This window comes from Rhinopithecus roxellana, chromosome 6, assembly GCF_007565055.1.
Source record: "Rhinopithecus roxellana isolate Shanxi Qingling chromosome 6, ASM756505v1, whole genome shotgun sequence".
In the NCBI taxonomy this organism is placed as follows: domain Eukaryota; kingdom Metazoa; phylum Chordata; class Mammalia; order Primates; family Cercopithecidae; genus Rhinopithecus; species Rhinopithecus roxellana.
In genome coordinates, this window is record NC_044554.1 from 144,118,169 (window position 1) to 144,137,700 (window position 19,532).

At 38.1% G+C, this 19,532-nt stretch overlaps 1 protein-coding gene across 4 annotated transcripts in view; it reads left to right on the forward strand.

The window, feature by feature from the left end:
- Nucleotides 1–19,532, forward strand: part of HDAC9 (histone deacetylase 9) — a 907,594-nt gene that overhangs the window by 70,472 nt on the left and 817,590 nt on the right. For all 4 annotated transcript variants that reach the window (XM_030932445.1, XM_030932446.1, XM_030932435.1 and 1 more), the window contains exon 2: nt 2,361–2,481. In XM_030932445.1, coding sequence (XP_030788305.1) covers nt 2,457–2,481 — 25 coding nt within the window. In that variant the 5' untranslated portion in view covers nt 2,361–2,456. The remainder of the gene's footprint in view (nt 1–2,360; nt 2,482–19,532) is intronic.

Genomic DNA, 19,532 nt, shown 5'->3' on the forward strand with positions numbered 1-19,532 from the left:
GGGGAGTTGTTTTACTTTCAAAAAGACTTGATATTTGTAAGTCAAATTTATATTTCCATCCCAGATTTACTTTGCAACTTAGGTTTGGAGCTATGAAATCAAAACCCAACTATTACATACCCAGCCACAAATCAGCATATCATGGAGAGTTGTTATGTGTTTTTTTGTGGAAATAAGTGGTAGACATTGACTGCTGTTGAACTGTTAGAAATTATTGGCTAAATTTGAGTTATACTGGCAAATACACAAGTATCAATTGTACAAAGTGACATTAAAGATGAAAAACATTTTTTTTAAGAATAACACTAACTATGCCCTTGATGGAAGGTACTTTTCAGAGCTGCTTCACTTACATTCTCTAAAGCTTTCCTGTCGCTTTCTATTTGTTATTCTTAATCAAATTGTGCCACTGAGAATCAAGAATGTATCAAGAGCATTTATAAAATGTTTCAGAGCACAATGTAAAAAAATAAGAATGACAAAATCTTGAAGTTCACGCTTGTTAATTTAAGATAGTCTGTAAATTCAAATTCAAGTAAATTTAACTTTTATTTTATTTACTTTTAATTATGAAGCAGATAGCATCTCAGTTTCCTCACCTATTAGGTCCAGGGTGAGAGGAGAGAGTTACAAGTTATCTATTAGCGTGGTTCTTATGAAAGTAATATCAAATATGGTGACATGTCTAAAAGCACTTTGTAACTATAAAGAACAATGTGAGTGATGTTTATATTTATGTTTATTATCATTATTATTATTATTCTTTTTGAGATAGAGTTTTGCTTTTGTTGCCCAGGCTGGAGTGGAGTGGCACTATCTTGGCCCACTGCAACTTCCACCTCCCAGGTTCAAGTGGTTCTCCTGCTTCAGCCTCCTGAGTAGCTGGGATTACAGGTGTCCACTCCCATGCCTGGCTAATTTTTTGTGTTTTTAGTAGAGACGGGGTTTCACCATCTTGGCCAGGCTGGTCTCAAACTCCTGACCTCAACTGATCTACCTGCCCTGGCCTCCCAAAGGGTGATGTTATTATTATAGTAAATATCACATTGAACAATTTTTATCTAAAACTAATGTCAGAATGTCTATTTCTTGATATAAAAATTAAAAAAATTGCCCTTCATTTTTATCTTTCTTTAGAGATGTTGCTTTCTCATTAACATAGAAATCAAGACTCTTCAGATGATGTTAATAAAACAGCACATCAATATAATTTTTGAAGGATATTTATAAAAATGTACATTTTAATTGTTATTCAATCTTAATACTTATTGAGCACCAAGGATGTGATGAGAAGTAGCCTGCTAGATCTAATGGCACTACTTAGCTGTTTGAATAACTAAATAGCACATTTCTATTTAGAGACCATATAAAGTATTATAGTATTCTTGGTGATGTTATAAAGTTCTCCAAAGAAAATATATATTTATATCTGGCTTTATAAATTTTGCAAAAATAGCAATAACACTTTCAAAATAGTGATGGAAAAACGAGTCACAATAAATATTTTGGATTCTGAAGATAAAGGAGTATATAATTCTCAGAGTTACTGCATCTGTCTATAAAAATAGTGCAATTGGGATATACTATTTTAGTAAGAAACTCATTAAGTGTAATTTTAAAAGCTGCTGCTTCTTTCTTAAGTTTGACATTCCAGTAAACTCTTAGGAAAATGTCCTTCCAGTTGCTTTTCCTCTAAGTGTCTAGAAGTGGAAGTACATTCAAATTAAAAGCAGAAAGTCCCTTAAATTCCTTTTAAAAAGTCCATCCAGTTAGTTTGACTCCTAGAAAGACTATGGTTGCTATTTTTTGGGGCTGGAACAAGATTACAAAAGACTTTAAGAAGAAGTGGAAATTATCATGGGAGCTTTCTGTCACTCTTATAGTTTATGGCCTTTTGGTTTCTTTTTAGTCCATTAAACATTTCTTTTTGGCAAGAGGTCCTATCTGTAGAGGAAGTCTTTGATAATGATAGTTTAAAATGCTATATAATGAGATACTTATATCCAAGAATCCAAAAAATGTTTTTAATTTCTCTAATAATGATAATAGCAAACAAATTATAGTGAACAGTAAATAGTAAGCTAATTATAATTATGTGAATTGCTTTCTCCCTCACAGATTCCTTCTACACCTATTATTTTATTTCTGTGTTCTCAATACTCTTGTTCTATAAGGGGGACTGCTAAATTTGCTCTTTTTTAGATGAAGACTTAAAGACCTGAAAGGTTGATATGACTGCCTCAAAGACACATGGTCGCACTGTGGCTAAGTCGACGCTCAAGGCCAGTTCTCTGTGTTTCTTTTTCAGTGTGACTTGACATGGCTTGTATCTTAAACATTGCATTTTTCTTATGTTCTAGGTTTCTCCTCTGCCAACCCCTCTTGGACCATCGTCAGCAGTTGAACGACAAAGACTGTGAATCTGTATTCTAGTCTTAGCAGTCCCTCCGATTCTCATGATGAGCTCACCTGCACAGCCTGGTCAGTCTGGTTGCTTCTTATACTGATAATAGACTTTATGTGAAAGATGTTGCTTTATGTTGTTTCAAACCGAGTAATTTAATTTATGAAGGAACTTTTTTTTTGAACAAAGATTCCTTAATGTAACAAATTTTGAATTTTGCATTTGATAGCTAATTCTCTATTGCTTCACCCAGTTTGCTTCCTGGACAACTGATTTGATTTGCATTTTAGTCTGAGCATGGGACTTTAATTCTTCTGCTTCCAAGGTAACATTCAGATTGAACTTTATGAAGTTATGAATATGAACTATTATGTAGGAATCCATTTTGCACCCATAATCTTTCTGACCTAACATGTGTATGCTTTTAAATTATACTGTGGGGCTTTGGGAGTCAGCTTGTGGGTTGACTCCACCTCCATCTCTTTGACACACAGGAAGGATATTTTTCCTCCCCACCCTTCTTTGCTGCCACTCCTGTTTCCTATATACATATTTAATTATAATCTCAGCACCTGCTTCCTCCTGTTCCAGAGTGATGTGTGCTACTCATGTACTGCTGTGATCAGCACAGCCAACACCCGTTCCTCCAGGAACAGGCTGTCATTTTTGGAACAAACACAATCCAAGTTTTAGGAATGATGAAATAGGGTCAGATACCACATACTAGTAACAGACAAGTTTTACAAGAATTTTATGCTTGGATACTTATAGGAACATTTCTTTCTTTATAGATTCTTTAGCATATTCATATTCTTGGGTTATTCAACTCTCTAAATTGAAGCTTATGTACTGTCATATTCAGGGCATATAAGGGAGAAAACTTTTGCCAAGATTTTCATTCCCTGGATTGCCACACCCACGTTAGCTGTTTGGGAATTCTACTGTTTCATCAGCCTTTCACCGTATCCCCAACAGGCTGCCAACCTGTATGCTGAATTTGGAACTTGATTCTAAAGGGTGTAGTCAAGAAATCCCTGAGTCTTTAGTCACAACCATGTTTGATAATTGGCTTGTCACTTGGTTAAACAGATGACAGTAACTTATGCCCGTTATCTCTGAGTCTTTATTGCCTAGTGATTCTCAAACTTTAGCATACATTGACATCACTTGGAGAGTTTGTTAAAGCAAGTCCTATTCTCATAGTTTTTGATTTTGTAAGTCTGGAGTAGGGCCCAGAAATTGTGATTTTTACAGGCTCCCCTGGCAATGCTGTTGCTGCTTGGGGACCACACTTTGGGAATCACTGGTTTAGCTTCTTCTGCCTGTTTCTCATCCCATCCTCCACCATCGTCTACAGACAACCTTGTTGAAGTGTGTTCTGTGAGCTGCATTGCTTATTACAATTGTAGTCTAGTACTATTATTCTTTCTATTGGAATGAACTTAAAATAACATTTACCTTATATAGGTGTATATTGCATTTTAAATATTATATATATTTATTTGTACAAAAATTCAGTGTTTCAAAATTGGATTGTTTAAAAGAGCCATTAATTTAGAACCACTATGGTCAATTTTTTTTTCTTGTGATAATATTTGGCAGTGGATGTTGGTATACCCTGCTCCCCAAGAATATTGATTTTATAAAATGAAAATCTTACTTGAAGCTGCTATTTTGATGAGGAAATTCTTGCCAGTCGTGATGATTGTTCAGTTATGAGGAGAGAAAAGGTAATGGATAAATAAGACATTGAGCGAAACTTACTTGACTTTAGGGTCACCAAAATTTCCTCGTGTACCTTTTTCTTATAAATAGTTCTGCTGTGTTGACAATAACATTATACAGAGTTCTCAATCAACTCTGTTTGGGAAATTTTTATGAATGAAATCTGAAGTTGAGGAAAGTGATAGTAAATGTGCCAGGTGGGTAGGAGTTTCTCTATTTATTGCAAGTAAATGACTATGATCAGAGACCTGAAATGCACTTTGCATAGATAAAGGAAAATGTTCCTGCCACAAACATAAAAAAAAAATTCTTCTCCTGTTATTAGCCTGCATCTTATGGTGCCATATATATTCCACTGGTGAGAAATAACCTGAGTGTTTGATTTAGAAAAATGTATGTTTTTCTTACATCTTTTTTTCCCACTATCTAAAAAGAGAATTAAATTGGTCCTATGCAATCACCATCCATTTATTTTGCTTTTGTTCCACAAATGGCTCTAAGGAGTTATTGTGCACCAGAAAGGAAAATAGACTCACTTCAGTAGTTCCAGAAATTCTTTAATAGTCCATGTTTCAGACTGAGTATGTTTGTCTTCAAAATTGGTTCTGGTATAGTTTGAATTCTTATTTTTCCCATGCGTTAACATCATTCTTAGAAAAGTTCTCCATCCATATTCAAATGTGGTTGATATGAAGTACAAAATGCCACCGTCTTAATCATGTATTCAGTCAAACAATAAGTGCTGATTTTTGTATATAAAATTTACTAGTTTTTATTTTAATTTTGCTGCCCAGTTATGTTCAAAGTTAGAGCATTGGGTATTGCTTTTGGGCACTGAGGATCCTGAATGGAGGAAAGACTATCTGGATAAGAGTGGCAGCTAGCTGCTGCAGTTGAGCTCTTCATTCAAAACTTGTTAAGCATCTTACTTGTGCCAGCCAGTGTGTTACCCAATAGGGGCACAATGAGCACTAAAGCATAGCTTCTACCCTTATGGACAGCATCCTTTCGTGGGAGAGACATAAATATTAATAGCTTTGGTCCATTCAGTGTCGTATTTTAATAAATTTAGGACCAGAAATTTATTTCCTCTGTACAGCAGTATGGATACTATTTCTAGGAATGTAATTTTTTATCAGAATTGCCAAATCTCAGAAAGAAGGAGTTTAGGACTCATTTTATCTAGCATTTTCCAAACGTGTCAGATAGTAAAAATCTCCTGAGACTTGTTAAAAATACAGATTTCTAGACTCCTCCCTGGAAGAGTATTGTGTGATAACCTGGGGGAAGGACACTGGATTGTAGAATGTATCTTGCTCTTTACTATGACTTGGCAAAGTGTAGAAATGCTGTTAGTCCATTCAACAGCACTAGTGTTTCATATTTGGAGACCATAAATACAAAAAAAAAAAAATACATCATTAAGTCCTGTCTCAAGTAAGTATCTCTCTTGTGAGCAAAACTATGATAATTTAGTTATTTTGTTCTCTGATGATAGATAAATAAAAAGCTCACACACTGGCTAGGTGCAGTGGCTCATGCCTGTAATCCCGGCAGTTTGAGAGGCCTAGGTGGGAAGATTGCTTGAGCCCAGGAGCTTGAGACTAGCCTGGGCAACATGGTGAGACCTTATCTCTACAAAAAAATTTTGAAAAAATTGCTTGGCATGGTGGTGCATACCTGTAGTCCCAGCTGCTTAGGAGTCTGAGGTGGGAGGATTGCTTGAACCCAGGAGGTCAAGGCTGCAGTGAGTGAGCCATGATGATGCCACTGCATTGCAATCTAGCCTGGATCACAGAGCAAGACCCTGTCTCAAAAAAAAAAAAAAAAAAAAAAAAGGAGAGGAAAGAAAGCTACCACTGTGGAAACCTAGAGAAGGCAATAATTTGAGGGGAACATTCTAGTGGCTTTGCTTCTATATAAGCCATCTCATTTTTATGGGGAGGTGGATGGACCAAAGAGATTTTTATGAAGTGCCTTGATTTTCCTCAAAAGAAGTTTAAGCATATTTTAACCCACAGCAGATTTTTAGTCTGATCTCAAGATTATAGAAAACCTGATTTCAGCCTGATCATTTTTAAATAAATTGGGCGACATCAACCCTAACATGATTCAGGATGATTTTCAAATTTGATGGAATCTAATTTTTGTAATTAATTTTGATGAAAATGCATCCAAAGGAATTTTCCAAGCGTAGAACACAATGTGCCTGTTGCCGTTAGAATTGTGCAATGTTCTGGCCTTGTGGGCTTCTAGGTAAGTTTGGAAGGTAGAGTGGCCAGAGCTGTGTTGCAAAGTCCTATAACATTAGTTTTCAAAGCTTGTATGTATAAAGCTAGCTCATCTCTCTTTTCACCTTTGTGGGAACACATTTGCAACAACTACTCTACTCATATGGAGTGAGAGGACCAAGCTATTTATAGAAGTGAAAGGTTTATAGCAAGATCTCATATTCTGTTCTTTTTCTCATATTCTATTCATTTTCTTATTGGCAAGTCTTGGGCAAAAATTAGTTAAGAGATTTATCTTCATGCCTCTGTTTTGCTAAACAGCTGAATTCCTCTATAGAAATGTAGAGTAGATGTAACTAATGATCTAAAAGTTCTTTGAAATATAAATTGTTATGGAAATGCTAAGTAGTATAAACAATTTGGGGGCACGCATTAATAAAAGCTTCTCTGCAAGCGTTTTTAAAGAGGACTAATAAAAGCTTCATGGTTCAATTAATACAGCACAACATCAGGTTTTTTAGAAGCATATGGGACCCAGAAGGCCTGCCCCTGTTTTTAAAATTTACGAACTCTTTAATGATTCACCACTTTTACTGCAGCGCATTACCCACTGTGGTGCCATTTAGTCATTAAGTAGGAAACTAAAACCAGGACAAAGCTACAAACAAATATCATAATGTCCAAGTGGGTATTTTTCTTCAGTTTGTTCATAGCGTGTTACCATAAAAAATGAATGTTAAATGAAATAGAGTCTTAGGGCAAATCAAATAGGTTATGGCTTCCCTAGATGAGTATGATCACTTAGCTTTTTAATGAAATACAGGTCAAATCCCATGACAAGTAGCTCTATATAACTAAAATATTTTCAGGCCACTGGCCAATTATCTATTTCAAGTAATAGTCAAGAAAAATATTCCAAGATAATAAAGCAAATTAGTTTTTTGATGTTTGTTGTAGCAGAAGTTGATCACAGGGTATGTTGTTAATAGGAAACACTGTATGTTAAAGTTATTAACTATTGTTTTAGATTTTTTTTTTTACTACTTTAACTTCACAATTAAGTGATTTATTCTTTTGCTATTTGTAAGTCAAAACTTCTCAATGTGATATTCAAGTTTGAAACAAACCAAATGAAGCATTTTATTCATTCTCTAGTTTTTGAAGGACAGTGCTTTAATAAGTGAGGCATAAACCTTTTCTGAAAATGTTCAGTATAAATTCGTTTTGCACATTTATTTGTTTTTACATTTGCTTTTCACAATTAATTTTGGTGGATGATTTAACTTATATAATTTTCATTATTGTAACCCTACAAACAACCTCCATAATGTAGGCTAAACAGAAAAGAAGGTTATTTCTCATGCATATAAAGACTAAAAGGGTTTTCCTGAGTAGCGAGCTGCTCTTTTTCTAATAGCTACCCTTTGCCTCAGACAGCTTCTAACTGGTTTGTGCTTCTTCAGTTCATGTATTCTAAGGTCAGTGTGCATCTCCATATCAAGCTGATGGGAGGGAAATGGAAGAAGTGCATTGAGTGTGGGAAGTTTCCAAAGGTACATCACTTTTGTTCACATTTCGTTGAGTGGAATTTAGCCACATGGCCATACTTAACCACAAAGGAGGCTGGGAAATGTAGTCTAGCAGTACTCCAGGAAGAGGAGGAGACAGGTTTGGTAAACAGCTGGGCTCTCTCTACATTTGTCTTAAAATTTTATACCTAGGACTGCAAATGTGGTATTGCTTACCAAGAGGTGGAGTATTTTATAATGCGCTCTTGATTTAACCAGTCATTAAGAAGTTAAGTAAGTTTCCTTTAAAGAGATTGAAACACATTAAAATCAGGGCAGAACAGCTTACCAACATTTTGTAAGAGTTGCCTAAGCCTTTCTTTATGAATCATGCGGAATAATGCCCAGTGTAGCTGTTAGAAAATTCAAGTTCCTGTTAGTGAGATCTCTGCAGAAAATGGGAATACAATGTATGCTGAATATTATATGTCCTTAATCAGCATTTAAAAATAATGTCAATTTATCTGAAATTATAATTGCACATATGCTGAGGAAAAAGTACTTTAAACTTGATATTTATAATTCTTATGTTTGTTCTTTTTTTTTTTTTTGAGATGGAGTCTCGCTCTGTCGCCCAAGCTGGAGTGCAGTGGCCGGATCTCAGCTCACTGCAAGCTCCGCCTCGCGAGTTCACACCATTCTCCTGCCTCAGCCTCCTGAGTAGCTGGGACTACAGGCGCCCGCCACCTCGCCCGGCTAGTTTTTTTTTTTGTACTTTTTAGTAGAGACGGGGTTTCACCGTGTTAGCCAGGATGGTCTCGATCTCCTGACCTCGTGATCCGCCCGCCTCGGCCTCCCAAAGTGCTGTGATTACAGGCTTGAGCCACCGCGCCTGGCCATGTTTGTTCTTTATTGCATTTTGGGGTCACGTTTTTCAACACTTCTGTTGTTTTAAGTATTATGATGAAAATCTAGGCCTAATATACAGTGGTTGATAAATACTTGTTTTACACTGATCTTTTCATGAACACAATTATGAAACAATGCTAGACTATATATTTTCTTCAGCCCCATAAGCAAAATCTTGCTACCTCTGCAAATACACATGTACAGCCCTTTGTTTATAGCATCATATGAAACCTTTATAGAAGATTTTTTTTCTGTATAGATTGGAGTTTATTCTTAAGAGTGCAAAAACTCTCTGTGTGTGTGTGTGTATATGTGTGTGGTGCACGTGTGCTTGTGTTGCAGTACTATATTAACTGTAGAGGAATACAAAGGTATGTGGAACCATGTAACCTGTACTTTTACACTAAATATCCCCCAAAAGCTTTACTTTCTGTGGTTTTCTGCATATTTCTTAATTTTTGTCATATTTTGAGAATGTCAACATATAGCAGTTTTCTCCACTTATAATTTATTGCCTCTAACTTGTTGTTGGGTTAGAAAGCTAAGAACTATGTTAAATAAAATTGTTAAAAGGTCACAAGTTTGGGAGGTGCAAAAGTCTTGTGTGTGTGTGGTGTGTGTGTGTGTGTGTTTTAAATGGAGTTTTGTTCTTGTTGTCCAGGCTGCAGTGCAATGGCGTGATCTCGGCTCACTGTAACCTCTGCCTCCTGGGTTCAAGCAATTCTTCTGCCTCAGCCTCCCAAGTAGCTGGAATTACAGGCATGAGGCACCATGCCTGGCTCATTTTTTGTATTTAGTAGAGACAGGGTTTCACCATGTTGCTCAGGCTGGTTTTGAACTCCTGACCTCAGGTGATCCACCTGCCTCTGCCTCCCAAAGTGCTGGGATTACAGGTATGTGCCACTGCATGCAGCCTGCAAAAGTATTTTTTATGAACTAAATAGATGTACTTGGTTTTCTTACAAACTGTAATTGCATTTTAATTGTCTCCTTATCCGCTGCACCCCCCTTACTTTCTTGGTTCTTCTGTCTTTATTCTGTAGATTTACAGAATTTTGAGTTTCCAGTGGGTGAGGCATGGTTATGAATTTTACCATACTTTTCCTTGCAGTTACGATCCATAAGTTTTTTTCTTTTTTTTTAAAATTATACTTTAAGTTCTTGAGTACGTGTATACAATGTGCAGGTTTGTTAACACAGGTATACATGTGCCATGTTGGTTTGCTGTACCCATTAACTCATCATTTACATTAAGTATTTCTCCTAATGCTATTCCTCCCTCTGCCCCCAACCCAATGACAGGCCCCGGTGTGTGATGTTCCCCGCCCTGTGTCCAAGTGTTCTCATTGATCAGTTCCCACCTAGGAGTGAGAAAAAGAGGAAAACCAAAACAGACTGCCTCCTCAAGTGGGTCCCTGGCCCCCATGTAGCCTAACTGGGAGACACCTCCCAACAGGAGCTAATTGACACCTCATACAGGTGGGTGCCCCTCTGGGATGAAGTTTCCAGAGGAAGGATCAGGCAGCAATATTTGCTGTTCTGCAATATTTGCTGTTCTACAGCCTCCGCTGGTGATACCCAGGCAAACAGGGTCTGGAGAGGATCTCCAGCAATCTCCAACAGACCTGCAGCTAAGGTTCCTGACTGTTAGAAGGAAAACTAACAAACAGAAAGGAATAGCATCAACATCAACAGAAAGGACATCCACACCAAAACCCCATCTGTAGGTCACCAACATCAAAGACCAAAGGTAGATAACACCACAAAGATGGGGAGAAACCAGAGCAGGAAAGCTGAAAATTCTAAAAACCAGAGCGCCTCTTATCCTCCAGAGGACTACAGCTCCTCGCCAGCAATAGAACAAAGCTGGAAGGAGAATGACTTTAACGAGCTGACAGAAGCAGGCTTCAGAAGCCTGAAGTGGTGTTTGGTTTTCTGTCTTTGTGATAGTTTGCTCAGAATGATGGTTTCCAGCTGCATCCGTGTCCCTGCAAAGGAACTCATCTTTTTTAATGGCTCATAGTATTCCCTGGTGTGTATGTGACACATTTTCTTAATCCAGTCTATCATTGATGGACATTTAGGTTGGTTCCAAGTCTTTGCTATTGTGAATAGTGTCACAATAAACATACGTGTGCATGTGTCTTTATAGTAGCATTATTTATAATCCTGTGGGTATATACCCAGTAATGGGATCGCTAGGTCAAATGGTATTTCTAGTTCTAGATCCCTGAGGAATTGCCACACTGTCTTCCACAATGGTTGAACTAGTTTGCACTCCCACCAACAGTGTAAAAGCGTTCCTATTTCTCCACATCCTCTCCAGCATCTGTTGTTTCCTGATTTTTTAATGATCACCATTCTAAAGGGTGTGAGATGGTATCTCATTGTGGTTTTGATTTGCATTTCTCTGATGACCAGTGATGATGAGCATTTTTTCATGTGTCTCTTGGCTGCATCAATGTCTTCTTTTGATAAGTGTCTGTTCATTTACTTTGCCCACTTTTTGATGGGGTTGTTTTTCTCTTGTAAATTTATTTAAGTTCTTTGTAGGTTCTGGATATTAGCCCTTTGTCAGATGGATAGATTGCAAACATTTTCTCCCATTCTGTAGGTTGCCTGTTCACTCTGATTATAGTTTCCTTTGCTGTGCAGAAGCTCTTTAGTTTAATTAGATCCCATTTGTCTATTTTGGCTTTTGTTGCTGTTGCTTTTGGTGTTTTGTTTTAGTCATGAAATCCTTGCTCATGCCTATGTCCTGAATGGTATTGCCTAGGTTTTCATCTAGGGTTTTTATGGTTTTAGGTCTATCATTTAAGTCTTTAAATCATCTGAGTTAATTTTTGTATAAGGTGTAAGGAAGGGATCCAGTTTTCAGCTGTCTACGTATGGCTAGCCAGTTTTCCCAGCACCATTTATTAAATAGGGAATCCTTTCCCTGTTGCTTGTTTTTGTCAGATTTGTCAAAGATCAGATGGTTGTAGATGTGTGGTGTTATTTCTGAGGCCTCTATTCTGTTCCATTGGTTTATATATCTGTTTTGGTACTAGTACCATGCTGTTTTGGTTACTGTAGCCTTGTAGTATAGTTTGAAGTCAGGTAGCATGATGCCTCCAGCTTTGTTTTTTTTGCTTAGGATTTTCTTGGCAATGCAGGCTTTTTTTTTGGTTCCATATAAACTTTAAAGTAGTTTTTTCCATTTCTGTGAAGAAAGTCATTGGTAGCTTGATGGGGATGGCATTGAATCTGTAAATTCCCTTGGGCAGTATGGCCATTTTCTCAGTATTGATTCCTCCTGTCCATGAGCATGGAAGGTTCTTCAATTTGTGTGTGTCCTCTTTTATTTCATTGAGTAGTGGTTTGTAGTTCTCCTTGAAAAGGTCCTTCACATCCCTTGTAAGTTGTATTCCTAGGTGTTTTATTCTCTTAGTAGCAATTGTGAATGGGAGTTCACTCATGATTTGGCTTTCTGTTTGTCTGTTATTGGTGTCTAGGAATGGTTGTGATTTTTGCACATTGATTTTGTATCCTGAAACTTTGCTGAAGTTGCTTATCAGCTTAAGGAGATTTTGGGCTGAGACGATGGTGTTTTCTAAATATACAATCATGTCATCTGCAAACAGGGACAATTTGACTTCCTCTTTTCCTAATTGAATACCCTTTATTTCTTTGTCTTGCCTGGTTGCCCTGGCCAGAACTTCCAACACTATGTTGAATAGGAGCGGTGAAAGAGGGCATCTCTGTCTTGTGCCAGTCTTCAAAGGGAGTGCTTCCAGTTTTTGCCCATTCAGTATGATATTGGCTGTGGCTTTGTCATAAATGGCTCTTAGTATTTTGAGAGACGTTCCATCAATACCTAGTTTATTGAGAGTTTTTGGCATAAAGTGCTGTTGAATTTTGTTGAAGGCCTTTTCTGCATCTATTGAGATAACCATGTGATTTTTGTCATTGGTTCTGTTCATGTGATGGATTATGTTTATTGATTTGTGTACGTTGAACCAGTCTCGCATCCCAGGGATGAAGCCAACTTGTTCATTGTGGATAAGTTTTTTGACGTGCTGCTGGATTCGGTTTGCCAGTATTTTATTGAAGATTTTTGCATCAATGTTTATCAGGGATATTGGTCTAAAATTCTCTTTTTTTTGTTGTGTCTCTGCCAGGTTTTGGTATCAGGATGATGCTCACTTCATAAAATGGGTTAGGGAGGTTTTCCTCTTTTTCTATTGATTGGAATAGTTTCAGAGGGAATGGTACCAGTTTCTCTTTGTACTTCTGGTAGAATTTGGCTGTGAGTCCATCTGGTCCTGGACTCATTTTGGTTGTTAGGCTGTTATTGCCTCAATTTTAGAGCCTGTTATTGGTCTATTCAGAGACTCAGCTTCTTCCTGGTTTAGTCTTGGGAGGGTGTATGTGTCTAGGAATTTATCCATTTCTTCTAGATTTTCTAGTTTATTTGCATAGAGGTGTTTATAGTATTCTCTCATGGTAGTTCTGTGGGATTGGTGGTGATATCCCTTTAATCATTTTTTTATTGTGTCTATTTGATTCTTCATCTTTTCTTTATTCCTTATTAGTCTTGCTAGCAGTCTACCAATTTTGTTGATCTTTTCAAAAAACCAGCTCCTGGATTCACTGGTTTTTTTGAAGGGTTTTTTTTTTTTTTGTCTCTATCTCCTTCAGTTCTGCTCTGATCTTAGTTTTTTCTTGCCTTCTGGTAGCTTTTGAATTTATTTGCTCTTGCTTCTCTAGTTCATTTAATTGTGATGTTAGGGTGTCAATTTTAGATCTTTCCTGCTTTCTCTTGTGAGCATTTAGTGCTACAAATTTCCCTCTACACACTGCTTTAAGTGTGTCCCAGAGATTCTGGCACGTTGTGTCTTTGTTCTCAATGGTTTCAAAGAACATCTTTATTTCTGCCTTCATTTCGTTATGTACCCAGTAGTCATTCAGGAGCAGGTTGTTCAGTTTCCATGTAGTTATGCAGTTTTTGGTGAGTTTCTTAATCCTGAGTTCTAGTTTGATTGCACTGTGGTTTGAGAGACAGTTGTTGTGATTTCTGTTCTTTTACATTTGCTGAGGAGTGCTTTACTTCCAACTATGTGGTCAGTTTTGGAATAAGTGTGATGTAGTGCTGAGAAGAATGTATATTCTTTTGATTTGGGATGGAGAGTCCTGTAGCTGTCTATTAGATCTGCTTGGTGCAGAGCTGAGTTCAAGTCCTGGATATCCTTGTTAACTTTGTTAATTTGAATGTTTTTTCACGGTTTTTAGCTTCCTTGCAATGGGTTCGAACATCTTCCTTTAGCTCAGAGAAGTTTGTTATTACCGATCTTCTGAAGCCTGCTTCTGTCAGCTCGTTAAAGTCATTCTCCTTCCAGCTTTGTTCTATTGCTGGCGAGGAGCTGTAGTCCTCTGGAGGATAAGAGGCGCTCTGGTTTTTAGAATTTTCAGCTTTCCTGCTCTGGTTTCTCCCCATCTTTGTGGTGTTATCTACCTTTGGTCTTTGATGTTGGTGACCTACAGATGGGGTTTTGGTGTGGATGTCCTTTCTGTTGATGTTGATGCTATTCCTTTCTGTTTGTTAGTTTTCCTTCTAACAGTCAGGAACCTTAGCTGCAGGTCTGTTGGAGATTGCTGGAGATCCTCTCCAGACCCTGTTTGCCTGGGTATCACCAGCGGAGGCTGTAGAACAGCAAATATTGCAGAACAGTAAATATTGCTGCCTGATCCTTCCTCTGGAAACTTCATCCCAGAGGGGCACCCACCTGTATGAGGTGTCAATTAGCTCCTGTTGGGAGGTGTCTCCCAGTTAGGCTACATGGGGGCCAGGGACCCACTTGAGGAGGCAGTCTGTTTGGTCTCCAAGCTCAAACACCATTTTGGGAGAACCACTGTCTTCAGAGGTGTCAGAAAGGTATGTTTAAGTCTGCAGAAGTTTCTGCTGCCTTTTGTTCAGCTATGCCCTGCCCCCAGAGGTGGGGTCTACAGAGGCAGCAGGCCTTTCTGAACTGTGGTGGGCCCCACCCAGTTCAAGTTTCCTGGCCACTTTGTTTACCTACTCAAGCCTCGGCAGTGGCGGACGTCCCTCCCACTTGCTAGTGCTGCCTCGCAGGTCAATCTCAGACTGTTGCACTATCAGTGAGCAAGGCTCCGTGGGCATGGGACCCGCCAATGGGTTATAATTATACCCGCCATGGATATAATCTTCTGGTGTGCCATTTGCTAAGACTGTTGCAAAAGCACAGTATTTGGTGGTTGGGGGAGTGGGTGTCCCATTTTTCCAGGTACCATCTGTCACGGCTTCCCTTGGCTAGGAAAGGGAAATCCCCCGACCCCTTGCACTTTGTGAGGTGATGCCCTGCCTTGCTTCAGCTCACCCTCCGTGGGCTGCACCCACTGTCCAATCAGTCCCTGTGAGATGAACCAGGTACCTCAGTTGGAAATGCAGAAATCACCAGTCTTCTGCGTCAATCACGCTGGGAGCTGCAGCTTGGAGCTGTTCTTATTCAGCCATCATGGAATGGACAGATCCATAAGTTTTATAATGCATGCCTGTGTGTTGATTTGTGTTGCTTTGGAGTTGCTTTAACATCCAAACGAAAGATTCATGACCATATTATCGGTGAGCTTTTAAAAAATCTCGTATTGATTTATAGGAAATTGATAAGCTTTGAGGTAGTCTGTAAAATTATTTTTAACCCCCCCCCTTTTTTTTTTTACAATAACTTCCTGGCACTTGATTATATAAGGCTCTTGCTGCTTATGATAGATGGTTGCTCCTCACATATGATTGCATAATTAACCTTTTCTCCCAGGCTTTTAACGTCCAAGAAAATGTTCTCTTCATACCAGTACTGTAGTTCCACTGGAAAGTGCTGTGGGTGAGCTGGGGATTTTTCCTTTGGTGTTGGAATTTGCCCTAGTAATTCTGCCTTCTTTGGAATTCTGTGAGTTCTGTGAGAAGGCAGATAATCATAGTGGTGTATGACCAAGCACTCACCTTTTATCTTTAACTCTCAAAAGAAATTGTTCTTCAGAAAGAAATGTCAAAATGACATTATTAATGAGAAAAACTAGTCATGAGTTTTAGACTCTCTAGGAATGTAAACATGTTTAATAAAAGCTGGCGACACCTTCTTGGTCTGCTGTTACTGGAAAGGCTGCTTGATTTCCTTCCCTGTGTTTTTCTGGTCTTGAGATTTCCAGTGCTTTCTGAAGATCCAGGACTGCTGTACAAATGGGAAAAGCCAGACTGTTATCTTGAACCTCTCTTTTTGAAACCTCTATCTGATAAGACAAAAATATTGCAAGTCATTGTAGTTACTTGTTTGGTTTGTCACTGGAATTCCAAATATTTGCCTGGTGGTTCATGGACATGTAAATTTTGGGATACGTTACTATCGTTTCGGGTATACGTTCTGTAAAATAAGTTATTAACCCAGTGATTGTGAACTAGATCTTCCAAAAGTTCTATCTCCTGTCATTGTATGTTGTATTAAAAATTATTATAATTAGAGATTTTTTAAAAACTCTTAGAAAATAAAAGTATACAGCTGTGAAAATTCTGTTTGGGTAATTTTTAAAAAAATTTATTTTAGGTTCAGAGGTACACGTGCAGGTTTGTTATATAGGTAAACTGTGTGTCATGGGGGTTTGGTGTACTGATTATTTCATCATGTTTGGGTAATTTTTATGTTTTTTTAAGTGTATTTTTATCCTTGTGTCTACATTACTGTGCTTCCTTTTTTATTAAAGAAGAGTTGGATGTATCTTACTTTGGCTTTATGTTTAAAGTGAAACAGTAAATTGAAAGACAGGTTTTAACAGGTCATGGTATGTCAATGATAGAACCTAGAAATTAGCAGAAAAATTCGGGAAACCAATTATAGAAAGCGGAAAAATAATACATACCATAACTTGTGTTAGGTAATGTATAGTATGGAGTCTTTGAATTTCAATAAAGTATGTCAAAGTAGAGTTCATTTTCCCTTCTGTTGGGAGAACTGATAATCCACCTACCCATTTGCCTTCCTGCCTTTCTTAGTTGTCTTTCTTTCTTTTTCTTTTATTCTGCCTAACTCCAGAAAAGATTTGGGGTCTATATAAGTAAGTTTTGGAAAATGAAATACATGAGGAGGAAGGGAAATGAAGGGAAATTGGGTACACTCTGTTAGTACCTACATTTAAATTCTATGAGGTTGCTTGAAGATGGATGGATCTGTGTGTGAGCTCCCTGAGAGCAAGTCTGTTGTCTATGGTGTGATTAATCTTTTTTCAACCTAACTGTGATATAGTCACTGCCCTGCATAGGAAATGTCAGTGGCTCTCTATCACGTCTATTTAAGGTATACAAGGACCCGTACCCTTTTCAGGCTTATCTTATTTTTCTCCTCAGTGAACCTCACTCTGTTCAACATGTGGAGCTGCTTGCCTTCCCCAGGTCCAATTTTCCTGCTTGGAGGCCTTTGAATGAGCCTTCCTCACCACTGGGAGTGCCCTGTTTACTTGCCTTCAACACCCAGCTCCTACTTCATTCTTCTGTGAGGCCTTCCTGGGTGACGCTGACATTTGTTACCTCTCTCAATTCTGGAACTACTGACATTTGTCACCTCTCTCAATTCTGGAACTTATCTCTTAGTACTGGGGTTGTCTTCTCTAATAGGCTGACCTTTTTGAGGGCAAGGAACATCTAAGTACCTTTTTTGGGGGTATATAGAGCAAAGCAGTTGGCAGCTGTATTTATGGTTGCTCTCTTAGTTAAATAATATACTGCCTCGCACACAAAAGGAGCCAAATAAATGAAGAATAAAGGGCACTTTGTGAGGAGGCTGATTATAGTGGTGCTGGGGGTTTGGAATTGGGGAGGAGGGAAGCAGTTGAATATACCTGAGCAAAACCAAACTGCTTCATATGTGTCATGAATCATGTCCCTTTTCTTTTTGCTTACTCATTTGTTGACTTTTGGTTCTTTACACCTCTAGTGCTATCCTCTGAACTTTTTCTTTTCTTTTCTCTTTTCTCCTTTTCCTTTCCTTTCCTTTCTCTTTCCCTTTTCTTTTGCCTTTTCCCTTTTCCTTTTCGCCTTTTCCCTTTTCCTTTTCCTTTCCTTTCCCATTTCTGACGGAGTCTCACTCTGTCACTCAGGCTAGAGTGCAGTGGCACCATCTTGGCTCACTGCAACCTCCACCTCCCTAATCCAAGCAATTCGCCTGCCTCAGCCTCCTGAGTAGCTGGGATTACAGGCACACGCCACCACGCTGGCTAATTTTTTTTTTTTTTTTTTTTGTATTTTTAGTAGAGACAGGGTTTCACTATGTTGGTCAGACTGGTCTCGAACTTCTGACCTCAGGCAATCCGCACGCCTTGGGCTCCCAAAGTGCTGGGATTACAGGCGTAAGCACTGCCCCCGGTCCCTCTCTTTCTAAGGTGGCTTGTCTATTCATTGAACAACAAACATTGCAATAGGGTAGTCATTGTTTACAAGACTTGTGGTTTCATGTTGAGTTCTCTAAATGTGGGGAAGTCACTAAGTTTGGCTCTCCTTCAGCTAGCACAGTGGTGGAAGCAGACCTAACACCCTTTTTTCTTTTAGTAACTTGAACTTCTCCCTGTTGCAATGCTTATAAACCAACTCTCTCTGCAAAACAAATGTGTACTGTAGTTAAGAATAGTGGAAAGAGTAAAAGGATTTTTAATTGTGGTTAAGCAGGAAATTGTTTTAAGTTAGTTTAGAATTCATTGATCCAACATTCTTTATACTTTTAAAAATTAATACAGTTTTGCATACTGTATAATTAGCAGTAACTTTTTAATATACTACGTTTCTGAGGACCTTCAGTAAAATACATAGAAAGGAAAACAGCCGGCCTAAAATTTGTGACTTTTTAATCTGTATACCTTTTCAATTCCTCTTATTTAAAGTGATGGACTAATAAATATTGTAATGTAATGGTTCAAGTCTTTATAAAGATTAAATTAGGATCTTAAACTTTCTGTGTGTCTCCATTAAAGATGTGTTTTTGGCTTCATTATTTGACAGTGTTGTGTTATGGCATTTGATGGAGAACAGGATCTCTTACTTTGGAATATATCTGGTCAAATGGGGCTCCTTTCATATTTGCCCAGGAAGCTCATTTTTCTAAAGATTATGGAAAGAACAGATGTGGAGCAGGCAAGCGCTGCATGTCTTTCATTCAGAGCTCTCTGAGGAACTGCCTTGGGTAGGCTTTTGTTTGTCACACACATAACAAGTATGTCTTTACCCTGAATGATGCAATAGTCTAGCCTCCTGTGGGGTATCGTCCACTGACAATGACACCATAATGCATTAGTTGATTGCAAACTCTCTGAATCCATAGGGACTGCCCCAGTCCAAATGAGTGACTAATTCTTAAACTACAGGGTAAAGCTGAGGTCCTAGGGGAGGAGGGACGTGTTAAGGTTTGACTGTTTATTTTGCTTATTATAACTTCAGGATCATTAAGGAAATGTTTATATCCTGTTGGGGTTCTGTGTTCTTAACCACTATATGAGGATAAAGATGCTTTGGTCTTTTTGCTTCTGCCTCCCTTATATTTCTTTCCATTCACTACCCTCCCTCTCCTAAGGAAAAATGGTGTTCACATTCATTGGGTCTGAATAAACCCATATGTCTTTGCTTTGAATATTTTACTACCTTATCTGTTTATCTATTAATGAGAAATTACACAAATGCATATTTGAAGTTATTAGCAAAAGCCCAAGGACTTAAACACA